This window comes from Emydura macquarii, unplaced genomic scaffold, assembly GCF_026122565.2.
Source record: "Emydura macquarii macquarii isolate MOO-44397 ecotype Brisbane River unplaced genomic scaffold, CSIRO-AGI_Emac_v2 contig_1132, whole genome shotgun sequence".
NCBI classification, from domain to species: domain Eukaryota; kingdom Metazoa; phylum Chordata; order Testudines; family Chelidae; genus Emydura; species Emydura macquarii.
In genome coordinates, this window is record NW_027131269.1 from 9,338 (window position 1) to 37,218 (window position 27,881).

The 27,881-nt window shown below is 46.4% G+C and overlaps 1 protein-coding gene across 1 annotated transcript; it reads left to right on the plus strand.

Moving 5' to 3' along the window:
• Positions 1 to 4,770: 4,770 nt before the first annotated feature.
• Positions 4,771 to 27,859, plus strand: LOC137152010 (C-type lectin domain family 2 member B-like). The gene is made up of 5 exons (XM_067546487.1): positions 4,771 to 4,849; positions 20,714 to 20,812; positions 22,765 to 22,931; positions 24,509 to 24,615; positions 26,509 to 27,859. The coding sequence occupies exons 1-5, from the start codon at positions 4,771 to 4,773 to the stop codon at positions 26,654 to 26,656; spliced, it is 600 nt and encodes a 199-aa protein (XP_067402588.1). The 3' UTR covers positions 26,657 to 27,859.
• Positions 27,860 to 27,881: the final 22 nt, after the last annotated feature.

Here is a 27,881-nt window from a genome sequence, read left to right on the forward strand (position 1 = left end):
CTTGGCAGTTCATAGCCCTGGCACCTTGCTGCATCCGTTATGAGTGTAAAAAAATTGCTTGAGCCCAGGCACCTCTTGCATGATGTAGGCAAGGTGTGAGTGGCCCTCCCCTACTCTGAAAGGGGAGGCACTTTATTTGCATAGGCTCTGTATTTGCATGGGTACAGCTAGGTGCTCAGCGTGATTGCACTGTATCTGCATAAGCACACCTAGGTGCTGAGCATGATGGAAAATGATCAGTCTGGCTGGGATTGGTTACAAATCACTTTAGTGTTAATTGCAGGGGTAATGAAATGTTGCCCCCCAATTGTATGAACAAATGGCAGCAGAAGTGTGCTTAGATTCACTCTCATCTGAACAGAACTCAACAAAAGAGGCTATTGGATGCTAGAGCACTGTAAGAGTAGTAGTTGGGGGTATTGTCCTTCTGCTGAGGCTGCACTAGTCCTGATCAAAGGTTACTGTTGGATTGATTATTTTCTTCCCCTGTTAAAAGGTAGAATTAATTATTCTTCCTGGATTCTTTTGTTTTGTTAAAAACAAGGACAATGCTTCTCTATCAGCAGAGCATTTTCCTATGTTCTTGAAACTGAAGTTGCTAAAGGAGCTAAGAAACTTTGAGAGACTTACAGATGACCAGCAGAGGGGGCTGGTTAAGCTCCATGATCAAGAAGTGGACAGTGCAACTACAATGGTTGGTAAAGCAGGGGAGCGTGAGAAGGGAGAGGTGATGGACATGCCCCATGTACTCTGGGGTGGGTTCTGCTCATTGTGTTTATGAATTCTGTTTGTACTGTTTTCCCAAACCAGTGCAGTGTTACTTTCTTCCTTTTATTAAAAGATTCACGTTCTACACTCAGACTCTGTGCTGGCGAGAGGGGAAATATTGCCTTTCTGGAGCACCTAGGAGATAGAGTGTGACTCCCCAGATGACTAGATGGGGACTCGAGCCGTTTTGGTCTTGTCTCATTGCAGTTTGGTTTTGTCTCATTGTGGTTGGTGTTGTCTCATTGACAGGAGGCCCTAGCTATAGAACCCGGCTCTTGCTGCTGCTGACTCTGTCTAGCAAAGGGTTACATTTACAGATTAAGCCCTGGCTCAGACCCTGACTGGTGGAGAGCTAGCTCCACCCCCTCCCCACGTGCACCCCCTCCTTTCCTGCTCACATGTGAGATCTGAGGCTGGCTCCTCTGTCAGGCAGCAGAAGTCGAGCGTCTCTTCTCCCAGCCGCCTTGTGAGAGCTGTGTCCCAGGTGAGAGGGCTGGAGCTAGGGGAAGGGAGCCCAGGTTGGGGGGTCTCTAAGCCATAACCTGGGCTACTCAGGCTCAGGCTCAGGCAACTGGGGCCAGGACCCTGCTGTGTCTATGGAAGGGTCTCATGAAGCTTGCAGAAAAGTAGAGCTCCCCACAACACAGTGGGGTGGTCAGAATCCTCCTTCCTTCTGCTGTATCGGGCACCCTTCATGGGGTAGGCAGCAGGTGGCTCTGGCATGTGTGTTTGGGGAGCGGGGAACAGGAATTGGCCAGGCTGCTGCCTAGGGTGCCCAGTAGAGATCCAGACTGGAGAGCTGGTGGCGGGTGCGAGGGGTTGGGAGATCACTGAGCATGCTCAGCACTAAGACTGAGGTCCCTGTGGACCCAGAAGGTGATAGGAACATGCTGAGTCATAATGCGGATGCTCTGCGGAGTCCCCATGCGACTCTGGTCTTGGGTGGGGAATGAGTTGGTGGGGCAGTGAGTCATGGCCTGGGGTCTCCTGGGAATCCACAAAGTGGTTTAAATAAAAAATGACCCAGACAAGCTTTGGCCCCCAAATCTATATTTAAAATAGATGACAACAAGGGAATCTTCTCCTAGTCCAGCAGGAAAAATCTGCCCATTGTAAACCCTCATCCAGCACATGGACACCGCTGGATCCAGACACCCGACCCCAATGCACCTGACCCTAAATTTTATCATCCTAATAGAGAGCAAGTGTTGTGCTGCTCTGAGACCATCAGAATGGAGGTGGTTGAGGGGGGAAGGTCCAGATCATCACCAAAAGCAATATCCCCATAGCAGGATGCGATCAATTTCTGGGCACACACCTCCTGCAAATACTCCTGTCTAATAAGATAAGAAATATTACTGGGTGCCAGTCTACCCTCCAAATTTAGATCCTGGCTCCAAAGATGCTCTTTGTTCTTTTGCATTCAGTGGCAAAAAGAATGGGGAAAAAAAACACCCCACATCTTTTTTAAAATGGTGTGGCTTTTTTAATCCAAAACTGAAATTTTCACTTTGAAATTTCCTGCTGGAAAATTTCTGTAAAAACGACACTTTTCTCAAAAAATACCCCCTTATTTTTGGACAAAACCTCAGTCTTTGGCTGGAAAACAGTGGTCAAAAATTTATGCAGTTCTACTGGAGTGAGTATTTGGGCCAGTGGCTTGTAAATTGAGGGAAGGCTCCAGAATGCAGCTGTCACCTGTCCTGTGTTTTCTTGGGGGAGTGCTCCTCGCCCTAAGGGAAGGGCTGTCTGCCAGCGGTGGGCTGTTTGAAAGCAGTTTTGAGTAGTCCAGTAAGGCATTTAGACAAGTCACTACACACTTAGCAAATAAGCTGAAAGATGCCACCTATTGTTTTCTTACACAGGCTAGCAGTTCTCAGGAAACAAATGAGAAACAGCTGGCTGGATTCTTATCCAGAATAGAACATTCTGGTTTTAGAATCTGACCAAATATCCCCTTTTTAGGTTCTGAGAATTACAGCTGTGTAGAAGAGCATGACAGGTCAGAGTTAGTGGGTGGGAGGGGACATGAGATGGGAAGACTCAGTAGCAATATCCAGGCAGTACTGGGAGATGTCCCGATTTTATAGGCACAGTCCCGATATTCAGGGCTTTGTCTTATATATGCACCTATTAGCCACCATCCCCCATCCCAGTTTTTCACCCTTGCTAAATTTGTTTAACAACTTCATTAATGATGTGGAAGATGGGGTAGATTGCACCCTCAACAAGTTTGCAGATGACACTAAGCTGGGGAGAGTGATAGATATGCTGTAGGGTAGGGATAGGATACAGACAAATGGGAGGATTGAGCCAAAAAATATCTGATGCGATTCAACATGGACAAACGCGGAGTCCTGCACTTAGGATGGAAGAATCTCATGCACTGCTACAGGCTGGAGACCGACTGGCTAGGCAGCAGTTCTGAAGAAAAAGACCTGGGGGTTACAGCAGATAAGAATGTGGCTATGAGTCAGCAGTGTGCCCTGGTTGCCAAGAAGGCTAACGACATATTGAGCTGCATTAGTAGGAGCATTGCCAGCAGATCGAGGGAAGTGATAATTCCCCTCTTTTCGGCACTGGTAAGGCCACATTTGGAGTATTGTGTCCAGTTTTGGGCCCTTCACTACAGAAAGAATGTGGACAAATTGGAGAGAGTCCAGAGGAGAGCAACAAAAACAATTGAGGGGTTAGACCACATAACTTTTGAGGAGATGCTGAGGGAACTGGGCTTATTTAGTCTGCAGAAGAGAAGAATGACAGGGCATTTTATTAGCAGCTTTTAACTACCGAAAAGGGGGTTCCAGGGAGGATGCAGCTAGGCTGTTCTCAGTGGTGGCAGATGACAGAACAAGGAGCAACGGTCTCAAGTTGCAGTGGAGGAGGTCTAGGTTAGATATTAGGAAAATCTTTTTCACTAGGAGAGTGGTGAAGCACTGGAATGAGTTACCTAAGGAGGTGTTGGAATCTCCATCCTTAGTGGTTTTTAAGGCCCGGCTTGACAAAGCCCTGGCTGTGATGGTTTATTTGGGGTTAGTCCTGCTTTGAGCAGGGGTTGGACTAGATGACCCCCTGAGGCCTTTCCAATCTAATCTATGATTCTATCTGGTCAATCTAGTGGGAGGCTGGGGATGCGTGTGGGCAGGCTAGAGGGTGGGGGAGTTGTGTGCAGTAGAAGAGAATAGGGCTGTGCACAAGGGAAGGGTGTAAAGCGGGGAGCCCTGTGCCACAGTGCTGAGGCATCAGCGCGTAAAATCTGCATTGTGCACTGAAGCAGCATTGGGGGGGCAACTGAGGCAGGAGCACAAGGAGAGCCTGGTGCTTTGGGTCTGGTGCCTATCCCTGTTGCACCCCCATCGTGAACACCTCTTTCACATAGCACAGGTCTCTTCAAAACAATCCTCCTCGCCCCAAGCTCCCCCGCAGCCTTGCTTCCCCCTTCCACCAGACAGTGAGGGTGGGGGAGAAATGGCTGTGTGAGGGCATAAAGGGGAGGGAATATGAGGGGGCTAGGGTGAACCTTGTGGGGAGCAGGATTGTGTTTGGGGGAAATACTGGGGTGCTATGCGAAGGGAGAACCTGCATCTGGGGAGTCCAGTCAAAGCCCTGATGTCAAAGCTCCTGCTTTAGTTTCCCCTGGCAGTGCATCTGAGGCAGCAGTGTCTCGGGGAGCACTTTCCACCTAGCGTGTGATCTCTCAGAACCTTTTAAAGAATAGGGAAAGTCAGGTCTAATAATCTCCCATTGGGAACTTTTCAAGCCCTATGTCCCAGGTAGGTTACAGCAGTGCTTCCGCTACCCACCAAGTGCAGATCCACAGAAGCTGCCCTTTATGTATTCCGACTGTTCCATCTTGCATTGCAGATCAACCAAGAGCTGAAGAATGTCAGGGGTCAGGAGTCTCTCCAGGTGACTGGGACAGATTCCCTCCCCCTGATCCCCGCCAGTTACAGCAAGAAAGCAAGAAGCCCAGCATATGTCCTCCTGAGAAGAGAGAAAAGAATGGATCCTGCTGAGAAGAAACAGCGGTCAGAGGTTTATCCTAGTATCCCTGGAAACCCTGAGAACGGAGAGAAGCCAGGTAACGTAAGCCTGGTTCTGACCACTTCAGTGGGGGCTCTAGCTTTCTCGATTGTAAAGCGAGAAGGGACCACTGTAATCATCTGTTCTGACACCTTCACCACCCCCCACACACACACCCTGTCTCAAAGCACAGGCCATTGAATCCCACCCACTGCTTCCTGCATCCAGTGCACACCTCCTGAGGGAGTTAGAGCTTGGGAAAATGTACCGACCTCTAGCTTTGTACAGATGGGGCTTGGTAAAGAGCAGCTGTAGGAGGACTCTTACCTCTCAGTTCCTGTGATTGTAGCACCTATGAGGGTGGGTGAAGTTGCTGTGCCTTAAACACTATTGTAGGAGAGTAAAGAGTTAAAAGCTGGACAAATGGTCAGGCCTAAGTAAAAAATAAAAAGTTTAAAATCACAAAAATAGGTTGCCAGTAAAATGTTAAAGCTATAGCAGCAAAAAGTAATATAATAAAGAGAAATTATGTTTAATTAAATGCAAAAATAATTTCAACAAAAAAAGTGTTAAAAATAGCTTTTGTAAAATTTAATACTACAAAAATTAAAAACAATTAAACAGTTAAAAGTTAGGAAATTATTAAAAAGTAATAGTTATAAAAATAGTATAAAAGTAACAATATTATAAAAATATTTTAGTTTAATAATATTCAATGAAGTAAATATATATATGATTTAGTACAGTCACATTGCATAAAAACCTAATAGTTAAACAAATTACACAAAGGGGTCAGGTAGTGGCTACTACCATGTTTTTATCCCCACGAGCCTTTACAGCTATTCTAAAGAAAAATGGGCCCTTTTCCTAAAGGAATTGTCTGTAAACAATTAATTGTATATAACTGCTGCGGGCAGCAGGCAAAAAACCAATCTCATTTAAACCATTTAATTACTAAACAACTAGTCATATTTACAAAAAAAAAAATAAGGGGTTTCCATTAAAACGTAACTGTTTTTCAATTTACAAAATAATAATCTAAATATAGGTGTATAAAATAATTTAAAGTAGTGTAAAAATATTAAGCAAACACAGACATTGCTTGGCTTTGTTATTAAGCATTCTTTTTTTTTTTTTAAATATCTCAGTAACAAAAAAACATAGTTTTGGCAAAAACAAGCAAAACCAAAATAATAAAAAAATTCTAAATCAAAAAAGTCAAATTCAAAATTTGCAAAAATCTAACCCGCTTTGGTGGGCTCACATTTCTCCAGTAAAATGTCATAGTTCAATAGCCAAAAGCCAAAAAAAATAAAATCATTTTGTTTTTCAAAACTGTGAATGTTCCTGTAAATAATTCCCATGGCTGCTTAAGTAAAGTATAACCAACCTCGCTATCCACCCCTCTATCCAGTGGAACTCAAAGCATTTAACACAGAGAGTCCGAGCCATCATTTATGCTGGAGAATGTACCTTTCCCCTTCCTTTAACCAAACAAACAAATAATTCAATGGTCTGAGGTGCTTGGACATCTGACAGGAGTGTCACCCCCCTTTGAATTCCATTAAACTCTTCAGGAAGGGTACCACCCTTTAATTGAATCTGTCATACTACCCACCCCCAAATTAAAAAAAAAGCACCATCATTGGCCCTCTCCCTTCCCGCAAATCTCCCCCTCCTTCCAAAATACCAATTACCAAACCATCACTCCAAAAACCTATAGTCCTTAATGCATCAAAACTGCACGTATCTATCACCTAGTTCCCCATGAATTAGTTTCTAAGTAATACCTTTGAAAATTGTTCCCAATTTACCAGAGTAGGAAAAAATGTTGCTGTGGGCAACTACAAAGTCAGCAGGAGTTAATCTCTAAAAACAACAAAATGTTATTAACTATTTGTGGGAAGGGTGGAACTCTTTACAGGAAACTGACTCAGCAGCTCAAGTCCAATGTCTGGAATATGCCCTGAGGTTGCTGAACAGAGGGGGGATATTGCAGGGATCTGCATTAAGCTCCACTGCCCACTTGCTGGGAATAGTTATTTTATCCCTTGAAACCTCACCAAAAGCCTTATAACAAATTTAATAAAAATTGTCAAAACTATTTTATAAAAAAAAGCTTGTAACCGGGTCCAGCAAACTTTAACAAATCATTTTGTAAACCTCTTAGGGAATGCCCGTTTAAAAGTATGGCTGTCTAAATTAGAGGGTACCAATGCAGCAAAGCAATTAAAAAGCTATTAGCCTTTCAAAGCCACCTGGAGAACAACCCTCAGGGGAAAGAAAAGTAGCTATAGAGAATTGGACCTCTGCCACCCTACTGCAAGCAGGTTTCGGGGGTGGGTGCAAATGGGGATGGTCCCGAAAGCCGATGTGGCAGGTGCGGGTTAAAACAAATAACACACAGTTTCTGGTCGGGCCAGAGGTCTACTATCTATGTATGGGACTAATCTGGGCAAAACAAAGTAACACATAAAAAAAATAGTCACAAAAACCACCACCATTACAATGTATAGAACCAGTATCCCTTCAGCATTAAATAAAACAAAAAAACAAAAACATCTGCTAAAAAGAATCAGCCATGCTAAATAGCCAGGAGCTAAAAAATAAAAGGTGTGTGAAATGGGTGAGGTTTGAACCAGTAAACTTTTCCCTGCAACTAAAAAACTCCACCTAGCAAATCCACATACCAGCCATAAAACAGCTTCATATAACAGGACACCCAACAATTCCAGTGAACTGAACTGAGGCTGTACCAAAACCCTCCTAAATAAATTGGGACTGCCTGACACAACTTTTAAAACAACTCCAAATCGAGCAACACAGAATGCAAGTTTTAGAAGCCCAGGCCCTCCAAGGAACCAATGCGTTCCAACTAGCCGCTAAATTGCCTGCTAACTGTGCTTGAACTAATGTAGCCTGTGACCTTCAAACAAACTTTACAGACTCTCATTCGCTCCTCAGTCGTATTACTCATGTACAAATATTAATCATATTAGTTGGTTTTTTAATTATGTTTATGGGATGTTTAGAACTTTGCACCATGCTAGCCTCTCCCCAAAAGTCATACCTGTAATTTTAGGCATATTGTCCAGTCAATAACCTGCCTCCCTCATCTCCCCGTAGCATGACTGATGGATCAAGGTATTAGGCCATCTGGAGTCAGGGCCTCCTGGACCAGTGCCCCACCAGCCAGTGTGCGGGAAGGACGGACTCCTGGGCCTTTCTTTGAAAGAGAGTGGGAGAGTGTAGGAAAGTAAAGAGTTAAAAGCTGGACAAATGGTTAGGCCTAAGCTACAGGGAACGGGGTCATGGCACGGGCAAACCTTGTTTCTGCTAATTGGTATAATTTCTATTTGGAGTCTGTTATCTTTCTTCTTTTCCTGCCCTCCTGGCCACCTGCGCAGGGGATAAGGATCTATCACCACTCCTGCACAAGGCCTTTGGTGGGAAGAAAGCATTATCTTCCTTCCCCCTCTGGCCTGCCTTTACTTCAAAGAATGTTAGTGTAAAAGTAATAGGTTTTGAAGTGATGTGCCTGCCCTCTGTATGGTAATCCTGTAAACAACAAACGGGCAGGTATAATTATATTCATTATGTAGTTATTAATATTCATTATATAGGTGTCAATGTAACCAAATAAGGGTCGATGGGGAGTTGCTGGAAATGGATACATTTACATACTGTTATGGATAAAAGGATTGTAAAGTAACTCCCTCATTGCTCTCTCGCGGCGTCGAGGTGGAATGAGCAGGCAATTATGGGTTCCGTCTTCCCAATCCGCCCCCGGGACAACCTGTTTGGTTATTTCTAACAACTACTAAGGAAAATACTGGCTAAGGACATGTGGAAGACTGAACCTGTTCTGTCAGCTCCAAACTGCCTGGGTTCATTCCCTCAGGGTAAGCAGCTTGCCTAGATGCCAGGCCATCCAGATCTCCAAAAATCAGGGAAAGCAGGGGTCCCTTCCTATGGAGGTTGTCTAGGAGTGTGTGTGTGCCTATAAGGGTGGGAACACAAGGAGAGCAGGGGCCCTGTTGTCCAATGTGAGACCTAGCACAAACACATCCCCACCCCACAGCAAGCTTTAAGAAGCTGGTCTGCCTCCAGCAAGTGGACAACTACGTGGTCAGATGCCCATCAAACCCTCGAAGAACCCTCTGTTACCCCTTTTGACCTGAGCAGCTAGCCAAAAATGTGGGGTCTTGATGCTTTTCAGGGAGACTTATTACAATTTGAGGCAATGTCTGTCACTCCTTGATATTTGAGATGTTGCAATAGAAAATGTCTCAGGCTTTGTAACATCTAGTCCACCATCTCCACTGTCTGTACAGTGAACCTGCTAAGGTTTGTGGAGGGGTGTGTGCTGTAGGATTAGGCTTGTTTTTTTTGTTACCATGTTTTTCTATTGGTGTTTTTGTACCACACCCACAGCTGTGGTCCCTGTTTTTTAGCATCTAAAGCAGCATTTCCCAAACTCTGGGTCATGACCCCAAATGGGGTTGTGCCATCAGCAGATGGGGTCGCAACAATCCCTAGTTTGTGGAGGAGGCCATTTTGCTCCACACAGCATGACCTTGCATGTATGGTGTGTGTGAGGTCACACAGTATGAAGTGCAAAATGGCTTCCTCCATGCTGTCTGGGGTCGCGGCAGGAAATACTTCAGTAAAATGGGATCATGATGACAAAAAGTTTGGGTACCCCTGATCTAAAGTACAAATTAGCAAAACAGGATGTTTTCACTGAGAATGGATGGGGAAAGTGTCAGTTAAGCTATTTTTGTTTTGTTTTTTAACCTAAAATGACTGAAACAGTCATCATATTCCCCGTGTTACTAGATCAAAGCTCATGTGAGTCATGCTCTCCAGTGGAATATAGACAGAGATAGGTAAGCGGGGGAGGAGACGGGCAGACTAAGGTGTGCTTTTTAGGGCTGGTCTGCATGAGTGTAGTGTTCGGTATTTTTATCTCAGTGGCAGGATGGAGTACACTGGCAAAAGGATGTCAAAAGTGCTTATTTATTACATGAGATAGCATAAGGAAGACAGGAGCGGGAGTCCTTTACCATACAGGAACTGCAGCTCCGGCACAAGTCTTAAGATGAAAAGTACACTGAAAGTACAATTAACCACAAGGATATAAAGTAGCAACTTATAAGTACAGGACTTATTATTATCATGAGCTGAGCAACTGCAACAGCAGCGAGATAGCATAAGAAAAACAGGAACAGGAGTTCTTTACCATATAGGAACTGCAACAGCAGCAACAGTTAGTGAACAGAGAGGTGAACTATAAAGCAAGGAAGAGACCTGCCAAGAGGATACCTACAGCAATATACTCCTGGGGGCCCATCGATGTAAGAGAGCTAGCCTTATCTAAACGTGTGCAGGGACGCTTACCACTGCAAGAACGATGGAGACCCATACTTCGTTCTGATAAGTGAGTGACGTATGGGAACCGCCTTGACCAAGTCATCCGCTAGCGCTTCCACGGATCCACGGGGAGTCTCAGCTTGGGGAGGCTCTCGGGGGATTGATATACCCTTTTTCCCCCCTCACCTTGCAGCAAGCCTTACCCAGTAATACATGACGTATATCTCAATCCCAGTAGGGATTGGGCCTTAACACTTAGTTGCTATTAGTCTATTGGTAGTTAGCTAGGGACCTTCTGGAATAAGGTGACGTTAGTTGTTTACTTCAAAGAGAACTCAGCCATAGTCTTACTTTCCCTTTATTATTACTAAAATAGGAACCTTTTAGCTTATCAAGCATTAGCAAATGTCTGTGGTCGTCTCAGGATGCTCCAGACCCCAAGGCACTTCCTACTCTGGCCTAAGGTCGGGTAGAGGGAAGCGTCTGGGCTCTGCTCCTGAGAGGTTTTAACTCTTGCTTTTCAAGCTGCAGAAGCTTAGCATTGCTTTTAGGGCCTTGCTCTTGTCAAACTATACTGATTTCGCGTTACAAAGTCTTGCGCGCCCTAACAATGGGAAAGTTAAACTGGGCATAACTTCCCTGTGAATGTTCTTATTCTGCAATGAGTGGCTTTTTTGTTTCACTTTAACCCCTTCCAAAGCGATATTAGCTGAACTGGAATAAAGTCTCCCTGTAGGAGAATAACTGTTGGTTTAAATTCAAACCTTGGCTTACACTGGGATAACTCTCCCATGTAGACAAGCCTTTATATTCCAGTGGGTGGCAACTGATGGTCTGAAGTTTGTGGTTGTTTCCTTGGGTAGGAAGAGCTGGAAAAAGCTGAATCAGAGCAGACTTCCAGGTGTCAGACAAAATCTGCCCACACTCTCCTAGTTGCGAGAATCATCAGAGATGGCATTAGATGAGCAGGCAAAGACCAGCCCCACCTAGGCTATGATCTGAAGCACGATGAACAGGCCTGATGCTCATTAGAACTGGAATTTGGGAAGGGAATAAAAGGAAGCTAAGAAAAGGGACAGACGCAGCAAACCCCCAAAAAGCAAAGCGTAGAACCACCCCTCCAAGCCCTTTGTGTCTTATACTCTCAGTCTGTGCCAAATTACTGGACTTTGCAGAGTTTACCAGGCTCTTTTAACCCAACCATCTTAACTCGAAAATTCAACCATCTTGGGCAGCCTGAAATATGTCAACAGCCTTTCCGTTTCCCAGCATGCTTAGCGGGACTTTGGCGAAGTGACTTCAAGCCTCTCCCCAAAATTCCAAGCTAACAATCCAGAGTCCTTAAATCATAGAATCATAGAAGATGATGGTTGGAAGAGACCTTAGGAGGTCATCTAGTCCAACCCCCTGCTCAAAGCGGGGCCAACCCCAACTAAATCATAAAAACTAAACTAAACCAACTAAACGAAACCAATTATACCAATCAACTAAATCAAATAAATTAACTAAATAAACAACAAAATGGTCTAAACCAATCAACTAAATCCATGAGGGTCTTTGGCTCTCTCCTAGAGGCAGGACCCACTGACACAGAGGATGGGCTGGATGAGTGGACTATAAAATGAATAGAGAGCTGGCTAGATCATCGGGATCAATGGGTAATTATCAATGGCTCCATGTCTAGCTGGCAGCCAGTCACAAACGGAGTGCCTCAGGGGTCAGTCCTGGGACCGGTTTTGTTCAACATCTTCATTAATGATCTGGAGGATGGGGTAGATTGCACCCTCAGCAAGTTTGCAGATGACACTAACCTAGGGGGAGTGGTAGATACCCTGGAAGGTAGGGATAGGATACAGAGTAACATAGACAAATTGGAGGATTGGGCCAAAAGAAATCTGATGAGGTTCAACAAGGACAAGTGCAGAGTCCTGCACTTAGGACAGAAGAATTCCATGCACAGCTACAGATTGGGGACCGATGAGCTAGGCAGCAGTTCTGCAGAAAAGGACCTGGGGATAACAGTGGATAAGAAGCTGGATATGAGTCAGCAGGGTGCCCTGGTTGCCAAGAAGGCTAAGAACATATTGGGCTGCATGAGTAGGAGCATTGCCAGCAGATTGAGGGAAGTGATTATTCCCCTCTATTCAGCATTTATGAGGCCGCATTTAGAGTATTGTGTCCAGTTTTGGGCCGCCCACTACAAAAAGGATGTGGACAAGCTGGAGAGATTGGAGGGCAACCAAAGTGATTAGGGGGCTGGAGGACAAGACTTATGAGAAGAGGCTGAGGGAACTAGGCTTGTTTAATCTGCAAAAGAGAAGAATGAGGGGGGATTTCAGAGCAGCCTTTAACTACCTGAAAGGGGGTTCCAGGGAGGATGGAACTGGGCTATTTCCAGTGGCAGAAAATGACAGAACAAGGAGCAATGGTCTCAAGTTGCAGTGGGAGAGGTCTAGGTTGGATATTAGGAAAACGTTTTTCACTAGGAGGGTGGTGAAGCACTGGAATGGGTTACCTAGGGAGGTGGTGGAATCTTTATCTTTAGAGGTTTTTAAGCTGTGGCTTGACAAAGCCCTGGCTTGGATGATTTAGCTGAGGTTAGTCCTGCTTTGAGCAGGGAGTTGGACTAGATGACCTCCTGAGGTCCCTTCCAACTCTATGATTCTATGTCCATGGTGATAATCCCTAGCTGTTACAGCACTTTTTCATCAGGAGATTTCAAAGCATTTTACCAAGGGAAGTCAGTATCACAATCCCCGTGTTAGAGGGGGAAACTGAGTCCCAGCGAGGAGAAGTGACTTGCCTAAGTTAGGCAGAGGCAGAGTTGAGAACAGAACCAGGCCTCCGGCATCCCAGGGCAGTGAGCTGGTGAGCTGACTTAAACAGGTTGCCCCTAGTGAAGTACTGGGAGTGGGCGGGTGTAGGCCTGCCCACATTTAAAGGCCCTTCCCCCCAGACTAAGGAGAGTAGCCAATGAACCCAGCCTTTCAGTTTGTCACGGGAGGTACAACAAATGAAAAAACAGGGACAGGAGTGGGGATCACAGGTTCAAAATCAGGGATCCTGAGGGGGACACCGAGCAGCGAAACCAGGGAAGCATCCATTGTGCCTTGAAGGTGTCCAGGGAGCCAGTGGACATGGCCCAGGGGAACTCGGCCAAGAGACGAGACGTCAGAAGGGAGCAGGTTGCAGGTGGGGTGACATGCTGAACTTTTTAAAGGCCTGCCAGAGAGTTCCTCTATTGTGCCCCCAACTTATAATACCCTTCTCCATTTCCCTCCCTCTATGTTACCCCCTTTTTCCTGCTCCACTCCCTCTCTCCCCAATTCCATGCTGTCCTCTGCAGACCCCTCCAGCACAGCATATGTTTACCTGCACCTTAGCAGGGCCGCAGAAAGTGGCGTACTGTGGGTCTCCGGTGCTCAAGGAACAGTACTTGCATTTGTGCCCCCATGTTGGTGGCAGTGCCCCACGGGGGGCGGGTGTCTACAGGCCTGTTTCTCACTCTTCCACATTTCCCCACCCCCACTGTGGGGGTGGCGGGTGCGGTAGGAAATGGGAGTGACCAGTGCAAATACCCCCGGGCTGCCCAGCAGTGGGGGGCGTGACAGGTTCTGCCCTGGAGCCCCGCTGTTAGGTTGGCTGCCTGGCCCCCGCATAGCCAGGGTCCCTGCAGCTCCCTCGCCATGTCCAGTATGGCAGCAGAGGGGCCGGAAGGATGCTTGCTCCCCCCCCACAGCAGGAGTCCTCAACTGCCAGCAGGCCTGATCTGGGGTCGGCACGGCTGCCTGGAATGTCAAAGCCCAGCAACCCCTGGTCACCTGTGACAGTGGAGGGTGGCTCCTCCTCTGAGGGCCTGGCTGGTGCCCCTCCCCACCAGGCCAGCACCCAGGGCCATAGCCCCCCTCCCCTCCACCATCGGGATGCCACTGCCGCAGAAGCGGGGTAAAGGATCTGGAAAGGGACTCTGGTGGGGGGCAGCCAAGCAGGGAGGTACCTTGAACTTCACCTTCTAGCAGATGAAGCCAAAACCTATCTTTAACCAGCTCATTGTCAAGTCAGAGTCTAGGGTTTTTTAAAAAAAATTAGAAGTTTCTAACTGGTGACAGTTGCAATTAGTTTCAATGATTTGAATACAATTAAGTGGGGAGAGGAAAGGAAACTATCTCGCCTCCCCACCTCGTTACACATTTCCTGTAAGTTCCCTATTTTGATTTATTTTAATCAGGCTTTGGATTTTTTTTTTTTTTAAAGTGATTCATGCTACATCAAAACAGGCCACTACTTTTGACATCTAAACTAAGAGTGTCACCACTTAGGGCTGGTTCACACTTACCGCGTGATTCGGCGGCATTCGACAGGAGTTACGCAGAGTAGTTTGCGTAACTCCCGTCGACTGCTTCTGCACGCTGTTCACATTGCGCTGTTCCCATCGGCTCAGCGCTATGCTAGTTGAGGAGATGGACTTATTCAGTCGACCTCCTGATCAATTGAGCGGGTCTCACTGACTGCTCAATCGATCATGAAAGATCGATCTGATGGCAGCAAATTTGCCGCTGCCAGTGTAAACACAGCCTTAGTGACTTGCCACAGAGCTAAGGTGACCAGATAGCAAGTGTGAAAAATTGGGACCTGGTTGGGGGAATAGCAGGTCCTTACATAAGACAAAGCCCTGAATATTGGGACTGTCCCTATAAAATGGGGACATCCGATCACCCTATAGAGAGCCAAAACGACACGAGGAGTGAATTGAAATCCACTTCGGTGCAAGTTTGCGCGTAGACCAGTCTCCAAGTCTGCAAATGTCTAAGCCCATTTTTAGGTCTAAGGCAATGTCCATACTGCAGCCAGGGGAATGTGTTTGATCTAGTTAGTGCAGCTAAAAATAGCAGTGGAACAGTGGCCCGGCCATCAGCATGGGCCATATGAACCCACCCAACCCCCTTTGATATGTACTTACCTTCCTAGCTCATGCCAAAGCCTGCACTGATACTGCTTTGCTGCTAGTTTTTAGAGGTGCTAGCTTGATACAAGCGAACTGCAGTCACCCCTCCCAGCTGGAGTGTAGACAATCCCTGGAAGCCTGGTCAGTTCAATGCCAAGTTCTGACTAACCCTGGAGGAAGAGAGGGAATCAGCAGTGGGAGGGAGAGAGCAGGAAGGATGCAGCAGCGAGTGGGGAAAGAGGTCAGCAGCCAGGGGAGAGATAAGGAGCAGGAAGCAACAGCAGCAGTGGGGAAGGGAGGGGAGGCAGCAGTAAGGGGGGAGGGCATAAAGGAAGGGAAGGCGCCAGCAATGGATGGGGTGGGAGGAAGCAGCAATGGTGGGGAGTGGACTGTGAGTATGGGGGGACGAAGAAGGCCAGGCGTGCTCAATGGAGAGGGGTTTAAACCATGGGCAGTCAGGACACAGATGTAGTAAGTATGGTAGCATTGTAGTATGTAGTAATCTGTGATTGCTAGAAGAGCAGAATATATCCCCAACAGCCAGAGCTGGGACACTAGATGAGGAGGGCTCTGAGTTACTACAGTGAATTCTTTCCCAGGTGTCTGACTGGTGGGTCTTGCCCACATGCCCAGGGTCTAAGTGATAGCCAGATTTGGGGTTGGGAAGGAATTTTCCCTGGGGTCAGATTGACAGAGACCCTGTGGGTTTTTCGCCTTCCTCTGCAGTACAGGACATGGGTCACTTGCAGGTTTAAACTAGTCTAAATGGTGGATTTTCTGTAACTTGAAGTCAACCTCTGGAAGTCCTTGCCAGAGGCTGTTGTGAAGGCCAAGATTATAATGGTGTTCAGAAAAGAGGATAGGTCCATCAGTGGCTATTAGCCAGATATGGTTTGGGTTCCAGGAAGTGGGTGGGGTTATTATTAGCCAGATGGCAGGCATTGCTGTTTGCCAGAAGCTGGGAATGGGTGATGGGATGGATCACTTGATGATCACCTGTACTGTTCATTCCCTGTGAAGCACCTAGCCTTGACCACTCTTGGAAGTCAGGATACTGGGCTAGATAGACCATTGATCTGACCCAGTGTGACATTCCCGCCTGCAATCTGAACTAGTGTATAGCTGTGTCTCTCCAATCCCTCACTCCTGGAGCCCGTCGTGCACTTGCTCTGCTGTGTGAACCCCCCACTCCTGGGTCAGCCCATGCACAGCCTCCTGCAATCAAGTGACTCTTAACTAGTGAGTGAATGCTTCTGGCCAGTCACTCATAAGATTATGCAATAGAATGACCGCCAACATCCCCAATCCCAGATGCAAGCTTAGGAACTTCCGTCTTGCAATGTTCAGTGCTGCCCACTCCCAGCTCATATTAGTTTGTCAATTTATCAAAGAAATTGATGTGCACCAACCTTGTCACTTTAAATGAAGTCTTTACACACACACAAACCACATACACTGCTTTAGATTAAAAAAACCAAATACGTTTAATAAGTACAGAAAGATTTTAAGCGTTTAAGTGATTATAAGCCATAAGTCAAATTTGATCAGGATGAAATTAAAGCAAATTGCATTCTAAACTAAACTTAACACTTCTGTCTTAAATGATGCTCACCACAAGCTGTCTGATGCCTTCAGCCAGGCCCTTCCCCTGTGGAAGAGAGAGAGAGAGAAAATGCAAAATGTCTCCTCATTTAACATGTTCCTTCGCCACCACCTGGGATCAGGTGATAGCTACTGTCTGGCATGGCTTCCTCCACTTGAGTAAATGAGTATCCCTTTACTGATGCCTAGGCTAGTCCATTGTCCTTAGAAGAGCTGAATTGTTTTATGTAAGGTATGAACTATCTCTCTGCTTTTAGAGTTTGCCTAGATCTGTCTCAATGTGAGACACATATTTGGAAATATTACATAGCAGAGCTTCGTAACCATAAATATGACATTGCAACAAACATACTACTATAACAATAATGTTTAGTATGTCATGAGCATTTCAAAAACACCTTACATGGCATACTTTGCATTAAACAATGCACAGTTACACTATAAGGGTATAAGGGTGTACATGGTGTTGGGTTTCAATGCTGATAGCAGAGGATGAGGGAGAGTTCCACTGCTGATGACATGAATGATACACAATCACAGTACAATGGTCACACAATTTCTGATTGGTGTACATGGAGTGCAGTATGTCACACCAGTGTGGCTATTCTTCTGTTTTTTAAATTATGATCTGAGGACTTCAGTAACTCAGCCAGAGGCGAGTGTGGCTATTCTTCTGTCTATTACAGGCAGTGGTATACTGTGTGTTTCCGGCACCTGGGGACCAAACCATCATTTGTGCCCCACCCCCCCAGATCTCATGTGCCCCCCCAGATCTCATGTGCCCCCCAGTGCAGGGCAGGAGGGGTCCTCGGCTCCCATTAGATGGCGCTGCCCCCCAGCTGCCCCAGGAAGGGGGTGGTCTGTACCTGTGGAGGGACATGCCACTTTCCTTCTCCTGAGCAGGGGAGTTTCTGGCACTCATTGCAATGGTTCCAGGCTCCGGTGGACCCCCCCACTCAATTATTTGTTGTGTGGCACCCGCCACTCCTGCTCCATCCCCACATCCCAGTGCCGGCTGAGGCAGGGCGGCCTCACCCCCTGGCCAGGGGATAGAGATGGGGAGCTCCTCCTGGTCAGCCCCAGCTCTCTGCCCCCCTGCCTGCCTCTGGGTTCCATCCAGCTGCCCCTCAGAGCCTCCTGTGCCCCCCACCCCCTGCTTGTCATGAAGGGCCAGCCCGGCGCCTCCCCCAAGGCCGGTAGTCAGGGGTCTGGCCTCCCCACATCCTCCCCAATATGCCACTGATTCCAGGAGTGGGTGGGTGAGATTCTGTGGCTTGCAATGTGCAGGAAGTCAGATTAGATTATCACAATGGGTCCTTTTGACCTTAAAGTCTATGAGTAAGCCCACTGTCATGCAGGGGAAATAAGGGCAGCCAGCATTCACTTTAGTGAGGCTCTGACTGAACAGCGTTAATGGGTGCTACATTCCCTCTCTCAGAGGGCTGCTGTGAGGGTAAATACATTAACAGGCTGTGAAGTTGTCACAGATCCACAGGTCTGCTGCTCTGGAACAACCTCTGAGAGGACCCCTTCAGTATGTCAACTCAGGGGGGTAAGCCCCTTGGCTTCACCACCTCCTGGGACTGAACTTCAGAGCCTTCAGCAGCCCTGCTTCATGCTGTGAGCTCCCTCAGTGAGTCCAGCTGAATTGGACACCGGGGGAGACTTACACACCCAAAGGGAGTTGGCCGGCGGCGGCGGTCCCTCGGAGTCGAGGATGACGTCCATCAGGCTTGGTGGGTTTTGGTGAACTGAGGAACTCGATTCTGGATGCACACATTCTTCGGTATTGGGGCATGTTGTTGCACAAAAGAGTGGGATTCACAGCCCCGGGTTGTCCTTCTCCTTCCTTTGCCGCCACCGTTCTGCCTCGGTATCAAGTTGTTCGGCCTCGAAGTAGCACACACCTTGATGAACAAAGTGGTGCCACACCAAGCGGTCAGCAGCCATTGATGTCAATACCTCTGCGCTTGAGGGAGACCTTGAGGTATCTTTGTACCATTTCCTTTGGCCACCCTTTGAGCATTAGCCAACAGAGAGCTGGGAGAAGAGAACCTGGCGAGGGAGGTGGTTCTCGGGCATCCGAATGCTATGGCCCGTCCTTTGGAGTCCATCAAGAGCAAGGCTTGGTTGCTAGTGGATGTAACTTCATAGAGGACACTCACACTGGTTCATTAGATCCCCAGGATTTGACACAAGCACCGTAAATAGAAGCTTTCAAGGGTCTTAATGTGGCGTCTTAATGGTCCAGGTTTCACTGCAGTAGAAGAGGGTAGTGTGCAAGACAGCCTTAGAAACCAGGACCTTCGTCGACTTCCGAAAGTCTCTGTTTTCAAAAATATGTCACAGCTTGAAGAAGGCAACACTGGCACAGTTGTCCCGATGCTGGACTTCTTTATGGATGGTAGCCCATTGAGAGAGGTGACTGCTGAGATACGGGAAATGCTCCACATATTCCAGAGCCTCCCCATTTACATGGCTGGCACGAGGGATGCTTAGCTGTCCTGGGAAAGGTTGCTGGAGGACCTTCATCTTGGCGATGTTCAAGGACAGGCCAGGTCTCTTATATGAAGCATTAAAGAGATCTAGTGTCACTTGCCCGTCCTGTGCAGAATGAACCACCATGCAGCAATCATAGGCATGTCCAACCCGGGCACTGAAGTCACCCAGGAGAATGACCTTGTTGTCCCTGGAGATGGAGGCAAGGGTATTTTTGAGATTGGAGTAGAATTTTTTCTTGACTCCATCATCAGAATCCAGAGTTGGGGCATATGCATTGACGACAGTGGCACGTTGGTTTCAGCTGAGGCGCAGGCAGAGGGTCATGAGCCTTTCGTTGACACCTGAGGGGAGTTTGGGGAGCACGTCAGCGATCTTGTTCCTGCTGGCAAAGCTCCATGGATGCGGGGGTCGCAGTCTGATTTCCCTTTCCAGAAGAAGGTGTACCCTCTGCTGACCTCCCTCAGCAGTCCCTCCCTGGTGAGACAGGTTTCACTGAGAGCAGCAATGTAGATGTGCCTCGAAAGCTCCCAAGCCACAATGGCAGTTTGTCTTTCTGGGCCATCGCTCTTTGGGTTTTCGATGAGCATTCTAACATTCCAGGTTCAGAAGTTTAGCATTTTCTTGTTTCCATCGCAGGAATGGTGATCCCACTGGGTGCAGTTTCCCAGCCAAGAGCGATGGGACAGCCTATTTTGGGGACACCTTTTCTAGTCCCCTCCCCATTTGGGGTGAGCAGAGGGTTCCTGAAGAGGACTGCTCAGTCGCCGATGTAGCTGCTGAAGGACACCCTGTCCCGACACAGGTGCCCGAGGATCATCACACATCCACCGCCTATGTGCAGATTCTTGGCAGGGGACCTCCAGGTATCACAGCTCTGACCCCGTCACCAATCCTCCATCACCACAGGACTTTGGGACTTGACGAAAGCTTGCGCATGGCATGTTTAACATGCGGACTCCGGTGTACAGTTGGGTCTGCATGATCTTGGCGGTTGGTGGCCAGATTCAGTGGCATGGCGGACCAGGACAACTGGGGCCCCCTCATGCAACCAATGAAATTGTTGCATGCAAAATAGGTGTAAAAAAAGGCATGTAATTGGTTGATTTACCTCTATCACAATGATCTATGGCATGGCATAGAGATATCCCTTACTGTAGCTGTACGTTGCATGGGTTTAATTTGTAAAGTCTAAACGGCTGAGAATTTAAAAATTGGATGTCCACAGACCTTGAATCCCAGTGATGGTTGAATCTGGTGATATTCTGAACAAAAAGAGCTCTCAGCCATTATTTTGGCTGTTTCCATCCCTTCACGGTGACTCTATAGACATTCTAGGCTCCACAGTGCCACAGCGAAGGTGACAATCTTGACCTGGAATCTTATGACCTAGATAATAGAAGCCATTTAGCAAAATGCTTCTTGTGGTAGCTAAGACCTTGATGTAGCTACTGACTCTGGGTACCCCAGTCTCAGGAGAATTAATGGCTTTTTCTCTTTCAGGTAATGGCCGTAGCTGCAAGCTCAGGAAACCTGCTGCGTGTACAGTTGCCGTGACCATTGTATTTGTCATTCTGATTACTGCCGTCCTTGCTTTGGCAGGTGAGTGGCTAATTCCGGTGTCTGTGTGTTCCATTTAGATTTAGCTGGCTACGTCCCTTAGGGCTGTGAAAAATGTCATGCCCAGAGCACCATAGCTGGTCAGGTGGATTAAATACAGTGATGGGAAAAACACTTCTGTTGATGTAGGAACCTTTTACACCATGGCACAGCTGAAGCAGCGTAGCAGTGCCACTGTAGTGAAGACATATCCATAGTCACAGGCACTCTCCTTGCTGGCATCAGCTGTGGGGGCCAGGAACACATCTTCAGACTGTCCTTCCAGCTCCATGCTTTGTTTGTGATGACAAAACTGGCCCTTTAAACCAGTAACCCCCCTGGGTAACTATGTATCATGACAATGAAAAGGATAAACTTCAGTTTCTGACATAAAGAGCTGAGTCTTGGGTATGTCTACCCTACAGAGACTATACTGGCATAGGCACATTGCTGTAGCTATGCCGGCATAACACCATAGCATAGACCCAGCCTACACTGACTGGAAGATTTTTCTGTTGGTGTTGGAACACCACCTCTCTTAGCAATGGCACCTATATCAACACCAGCCCTCTTCTGTCTGCATAGTTGCGTCTACACTGGAGGTTACACTGGCATGGCAATGTCACTCAGGGGGGTGTTTTTTTTCACATCCCAGACCGATGTAGCTGTGTCAACCTAGCTCTTTATGTAGACCAACTGTCGAGAGGCTAAACAAACTGAGACCAAGGGCAGGAGGAAGACAAATAATGAATACAGTGTCCCGGTGGAGACTGTTAGTAGGATGCTAGGCGCTGAAATAAATTTCCTGGGGAGGTTGTGGAAATCTCCATCATTGGAGATTTTTAAGAACAGGTTAGACAAACACTTGTCAGGGATGGTCTAGATAATGCTTGGTCCTGCATTAAGTGCAGAGGACTGGACTAGATGACCTCATGAGGTCCCTTCCAGTCCTATGATTCTATGTGACTTTTGTAAGTTTTAATGCATACATAAATGTGGCTGTATAGATATTACTAAACACTGTACAACCACGTCAGAACAGTTACTTGTAGATGTCAAGAGTAGGTGTATTTCTGGTAACCCCAAGTATCGGAAAAACCATGAGTCATACCCCCAAAATCATGAGATTAGCTTAGAAATCATGTGATTTTTTTAAAATAAATTTGAGTCTGGATGTCTACACTGCAGTTTTATAGCCCTGCATCCCAAGCCTTATGAGTCTGAGTCAGCTGACGTGGGCCATGAGTTTGAGTCAGCTGACATGGGTGTTTTATTGCAGTGTAGACATATTCTGGGAGCTGCAGTTTAGGCTATCTCCCCTGCATTGACAAGGAACAGGGATGACTAACGGCCTATTAGATTAATTACAAGTTTGACCCAGACTCTAGAATCTCCCCTGAATTTACAGTGACACCTAGTGGCTGGGTAGAATAATCTAAGGGGTAGATACAGGGGAGGTAACTCCCAAAGCTGATTTCAGTATAGAAAGCTGCTGGGTGTGTATCCTATTTCTAGCCTCCAGGAGACAGTGTGCCAGGCTCAGCTTTCCTGTTTAACAATGGGTGTTTGACTGTGATGTGGGATTTTGGTTTCTAGCAGCAGTACCCCACAGATCTCCTTTTCCACCTCCGTACCTTTGGGATAGCTGCCAGATTTTCCAGCATTGTGGACCCCAGATGAATTCATCACACAACCCTGACTCATTCTTTGCACACTGAATGAGGCAGGGGTCCTGTGGAAAAACATAGCAGGGGACCAAATAATCAAAGATTGTATCAGAACTGATACACATTAAAAGGAAGGAGCAGAGAAACCAGAATTAAGGTCGCACTTTGGAGCTTTGCCTTATTTCCATCTGGTGGGTATTTCCATCTGGAGGGAGGTCAAATTAACTCTTCTGATGTATGGGAGGAAAAGGATGAGCTCTTACCCTTATGCTGTTTTATCAATTTCAGTGCTGCTATTTAAACCCCAACTCATTGCCTGGTGCCCAGTTGGCTGGATCGGATACCAAGGGAAATGCTACTATTTCTCAGAGACTGAAAATAACTGGAACAATAGCCAGAACAACTGCTCTGCACTTGGCGCTTCCCTGGCTGTGATTGACAGCAAGCAGGAAATGGTGAGTAGAAAAACAGATCCATTGTGAAGGCGATAGGCTATGCTAGAGTTATGGTCAAGGTCTTCAAGGTGCTTCATGGCCTGGACAATTATGGCCAGAGTATCTAAAAGAACCTAAAGATCCAGGATGAGGACCATGGTTGACATCTCTGCTCCTCTGGCACAATTTAAGGGTGAAGCTTCTCGGTGAGGGAGAAGAGGCTTCTTTGGCGGCTGGTGCTAGATTGCTGGATGGACTTCCCCAGGAACTAAGGACCATCCAGAAGCCCACCACCTTCTGCTCCAAGAGCAAGGTGCCTTTCTTTGAGCTGTCTTCTCTAATATCAATGTAACCCATTGGTGAGGGTGGGCATATCTACACTGTCGCTGTAGCAGGCATCAGTGTAGCAGCATCAATTGACTGGGTCTGTGTAGCGCTCTCCCATCGACTGAAGTAGTCCATATCCCCGAAAGGTGAAAGGTAGCGTTGACAGGAGATGCTGTCCCATTGACATAGCTTTGTGAAGATGCCGCAATGTGTAGATGTAAGTACGTCGACGTGAGATACACTAGTTACATTATGTAACTAGCGTACCTCATGTCGACCCAGAGCAGCAGTGTAGACCAGGCCAGCTCCACTCGGTGCTGATCCACAGAGAGGATTTGAGCTGTTCCAGCCCCTATCTGGAGAGAGTTGGTTCTTTAGCTCAAGCTGAACTGGCTTGTTCTTTTGATTATGGAGGTCCCCAGTTGAGTCCCCAGCATGTCAACCAAGATGGTAGCCTTCACGTAAACACGTAACGTATGCATTGAAAATAACAAAACCCTATCAAAACTAACCACTCCACTACATACACAATTCTCCCCCTTGGGTGAGAGAGAACAAATTACATATAACATGTTAATCACGTCACTTAATTCATGAGTGGAAGACACTCAAATACAAGAGAGATGGTATAAGATTCTGTGCAGAATGGTGTCGGCACACCTTATGATGCATATTGTTAATATTGCCTGAGCATTTCCATTTTCTAGTTCCTTATAACTTTCCCCCAGATGTTTTGTTCTTTGTTTTATTTATCTAAAATTTACTCTACCCAGGAGAGGTTTTTTCCTGAAAGTTTCAGTAAATTCACTTTATTATTTCTCTTATGACAGTAACTAAGAGCTCCAGTGCAGAATTTTTCATTGAATTTACAAGTCACCAAAAATGTCCCCAACCCTAACTGGAAATAAGGCAAAGCTCCTAAGTGCAATCTTAACAGGTTTTCCTTCTCCTTCCTTTTGATGTGTATCAGTTATGATACAATCCTTAATTACATGGTCCCCTGCTATGTTTTTTCACAGGACCGCTGCCTCATTCAGTGTGCAAAGAATGGGGCAGGGTTGTGTGATCCACAGTATCTTGCCATGTTTGCTGTACTAGATGTCTGGGGTGCTATGACTGAGGCAGGACTGAAGTGAAACCTAGAAGATCTAATTTAAATTCCAGCCTCTGCTTTAACTAACCTGGAAATTTTCTATGAACATGACTGTGCTGCCTGGAGCCCTGTGAGCAGCACATGTGAAATTGGATTCTTTCCTTTTTCTGTGTTAAAGGCTTTCATGATGCGATACAAAGATACCTCCGAGTACTGGATTGGCCTCTGGAGAGAACAGGAACAGCAGCCCTGGAAATGGGTGAATGGCTCTGATTTCAACAACGTGTGAGTCCTTTTTTTATCTGAACATTAGGTTGTGGTTCTGAATTCAGATGGAGCCAACATTCACTATGTAAACCCCAAAATACTCATGGAGAGTCAGTGAAATCTGTATTCTCTCCAGGATTTGGGGCTGACTCCTGTTGCTGAGACCTGGATTAATAACAGAGCAAGGGATGATGCACTGTTAGGGGGATGGTAGCACTAGGGTTGTCAAGAACTTTTCACTGAAATTGTTTTTTGGTGAGAAATTGGGTTTTTGATACCTTATTTTCATAAAATGTCTTTCCATGGAAAATTTTGATTTTTTTTTAATTAAAAAAACAAATGTCCAAAAACTGAAATATTTTAACTGAAAACGATGCCCTGATACCTCATGGGAGTTGTCGTTTGGTTTCCTCATGTCTCCAATCTCCCCTTCATGGGCTGGGCTCCCCAAAAGGACTACACCTCGCATGGTATGCCCATGCCAAGGGACTCTATCCCCTTGGCCAAGAGAGATCAGGAGGCACAATGGCAGATGTAGTCTGGAGCTTGGACTATAGAGAAGAATTGGAGTATGGGGCACCTGCACTACATCTCCCATGATGCATTGCTTCCTGTTGACCAGTAGTGAGACATGGTGCACCATGAGAGATGTAGTATGATCAGGAAGCCTGGCCTGTAGAAGAGAAGAGGACAAGGCATCTGAACTACAGCTCCCATGAGGCACCACAGCAGCTTTTCCAAACAGAAATATTTGGGTTATGACTTTTTAGTCGAACTTCTCTGGGACAGATCCATCATGATCTCCCACCTCAGCTCCTCCCACTCAGACTCCATCCCCTGGAGACTGTGGGGCAATTGCCTTTGGAGAGTCTAGAGGGAGTCGGAGGCTGGAGAAAAGACATAAGACTTGGCCCAGGAATGGTACAACACTGGTGACCACGACATGATTTTGTAGTGTTGTCAGTTGTTGGCTGCGTGTGTGTTCTCCTAGTGTGTATGCTGTCCCAGCTCTGCACAGATAACTGAGACACCAAACTATGATTGGATTATCCAATAAAACCAGAGATCCATTTCAGTCATGAAGGCAACTGGCCGGGTGTATTGTAGACAAAGCATGGTCCTAGTATCCTGCAGACTCTACAGGATCACTAACACATGTATGCTTGTTACAATGGACCAGCTCAATAAAGGCAGGAGTTTCTGTTTCTCACTCGGCCAGACCAAGACACTCCCTTTGAGACCCTCTTTTATATACTGATACAAATAAGTTGCCTATTGCCCTTCTGACATGGTAGGATACCACCCTTTATCTTGTACCGGATAGTTCAGTCAAAGCATCTCTATCCATCATATTGTCATCCTCATTATCTTTGAGGAACGATCTTTTACCATTCCTGGTCTCAGGATGTTCTGGTACCCTCTTTCTGGAATGTGCTTGCATGTTCAGTGCCTTCTTTAGGAATGTGTGTTTTTGCAATACCAGCTCTGTTCTTGCCAGTTTCTGTGAATCTGCCTGCAAGTTCACAGCCTGACTTCTGCTAGCCCCTTGTCCACACCCCATCTTGGAGGGCTTGACTATTACTGTAGCTCAGGCCTCGGGCTTCATACCTGGCCTGTTATAGTAGGCCTCATGTCTCAGGTTCTCACTTTCTTCTGCAGTGGCTATCTGTAGTGTGCAGGGGATACCATTTTGCTCCACACAGAGTCACCTTGCATGCACGGTTCATTCAAACCATGATGCATGATACAAAACGGCATCCTACCTGGAGTCCTGGGAGGAAATAGTTAATTAAAATGCGGCCATGCTGTCAAATAGTTTAGAAACCCCTGCGTCAGATGCATTCTTCCACTGTCAATAACAGGAAAGGCCCATCTGCTGGCTGACGATGGTTTTGTTATCTCTCATTGCAGGTTTAAAATAAGAGGAGGAGGTGACTGTGCATACCTGAATGATGACAGTGTCAGCTCCTCAAGGTGCATCAGTGAAAGAAATTGGGTCTGCAGCAAACCCGATGCGTACACAGGCCAGAAAATGCAATGCAGAGGAGTCAGTATCTAAAAAACCTTTGACAAAGGCTCACGACAGGCTACTAGAGAAACCGCCTCTCAGACATCTAGTCTACAGTAGAGTTTATGTACTGGGATCGAAGAATAAAATAGAAAAATTTCCATTTGACACTGAATTATTTGGTTAATCAATCTGAAAAACAACAGGAGGAACTTCAGCAGGATCCAGCAATGTGAGAAGAATGGGCCACCCAATGGCAAATGAAATACAGTGTGACAAAAGCAAATAGTGTCCAGTGGAGGAACAACTGAGGATTACTTATACACCTTCCAACCTCTTGCAGTTAAGTTAACTGCAACATCTTAGGAGAAGGAGCTGGGGTGATATGCTGATCCCATTGAAATCTATATGCATTTTCCCATTAATTTTAAGGAGGCCAGGATCTCACCCCTGGGTGTCATTACAGATCATCCAATGAAGACCTCTGCTAAGTGTGCAGTTGCTGACAAGAAAGCAAACAAGATGTTGGGATATATAAGAAACAGGATACATGATAATACAGAAAATACTGTGATACCACTATATACATCAAAAGGACGCTCTGATCGTGAATACTCTGTGCAGTACTGGTCACCCATTTCCAAAAGGCTATTGCAGAATACAGGAGGTTCAGAGACTGACAACAAGAATGATGAGAGGCCAGGGGGAACTTTCTTTGCTGAGATTGGAGCTGTTCTTCTCAGAGTTGAATACAGGGACATGAGCAAGGGGAGAGGGGAAAGAAAAGACTGGGATAAGGAAGGTTGATTGGGGCGCTGTTATTCAACCTGTCTCTTGATACAAGAACAACAGGGATATTTGACAAAACTGAAAGTCAGCAAATTTGAAACTGATCAAAGGAGCTGTGTTTTCACACAACGCACAACTAGCTTGTGGAACTCACTGCTACACAATGTCATTGAAGCCAAGAGCTAAGCAGGATTTTATAAAAAAGGACCAAGACATTTGCATGAATAACAGTATCCAACGAGGAAATGAACAGGAGCTTGGAAAGGGATCTAAACCTCTTTCTTCAGGACATGAACCAACATCTAAGTAATGGAGATTGGGAGGAAACTTTTCCATTTGGCCAGTTATTCCATCACTGTTCATTAAGAGCTCTCTTATCTTCTGAAGCAGCTGGTGTAGGCCAAGAATGCACTACAGATCTGAACTAGTTTTTCAATTGCTATGTACAAGTAGAACCTCAGAGTTACGAACACCTCGGGAAAGGAGG

What these genes read in the sequence shown, in the direction of transcription:
- LOC137152010 (XM_067546487.1), top strand. Translation starts at nt 4,771, where the DNA reads ATGGATCCTGCTGAGAAGAAACAGCGGTCAGAGGTTTATCCTAGTATC. An exon ending in TGCCGTCCTTGCTTTGGCAG is followed by an intron (nt 20,813 to 22,764) that starts GTGAGTGGCTAA and finishes TATCAATTTCAG; the next exon opens with TGCTGCTATTTAAACCCCAA. An exon ending in TTGACAGCAAGCAGGAAATG is followed by an intron (nt 22,932 to 24,508) that starts GTGAGTAGAAAA and finishes TCTGTGTTAAAG; the next exon opens with GCTTTCATGATGCGATACAA.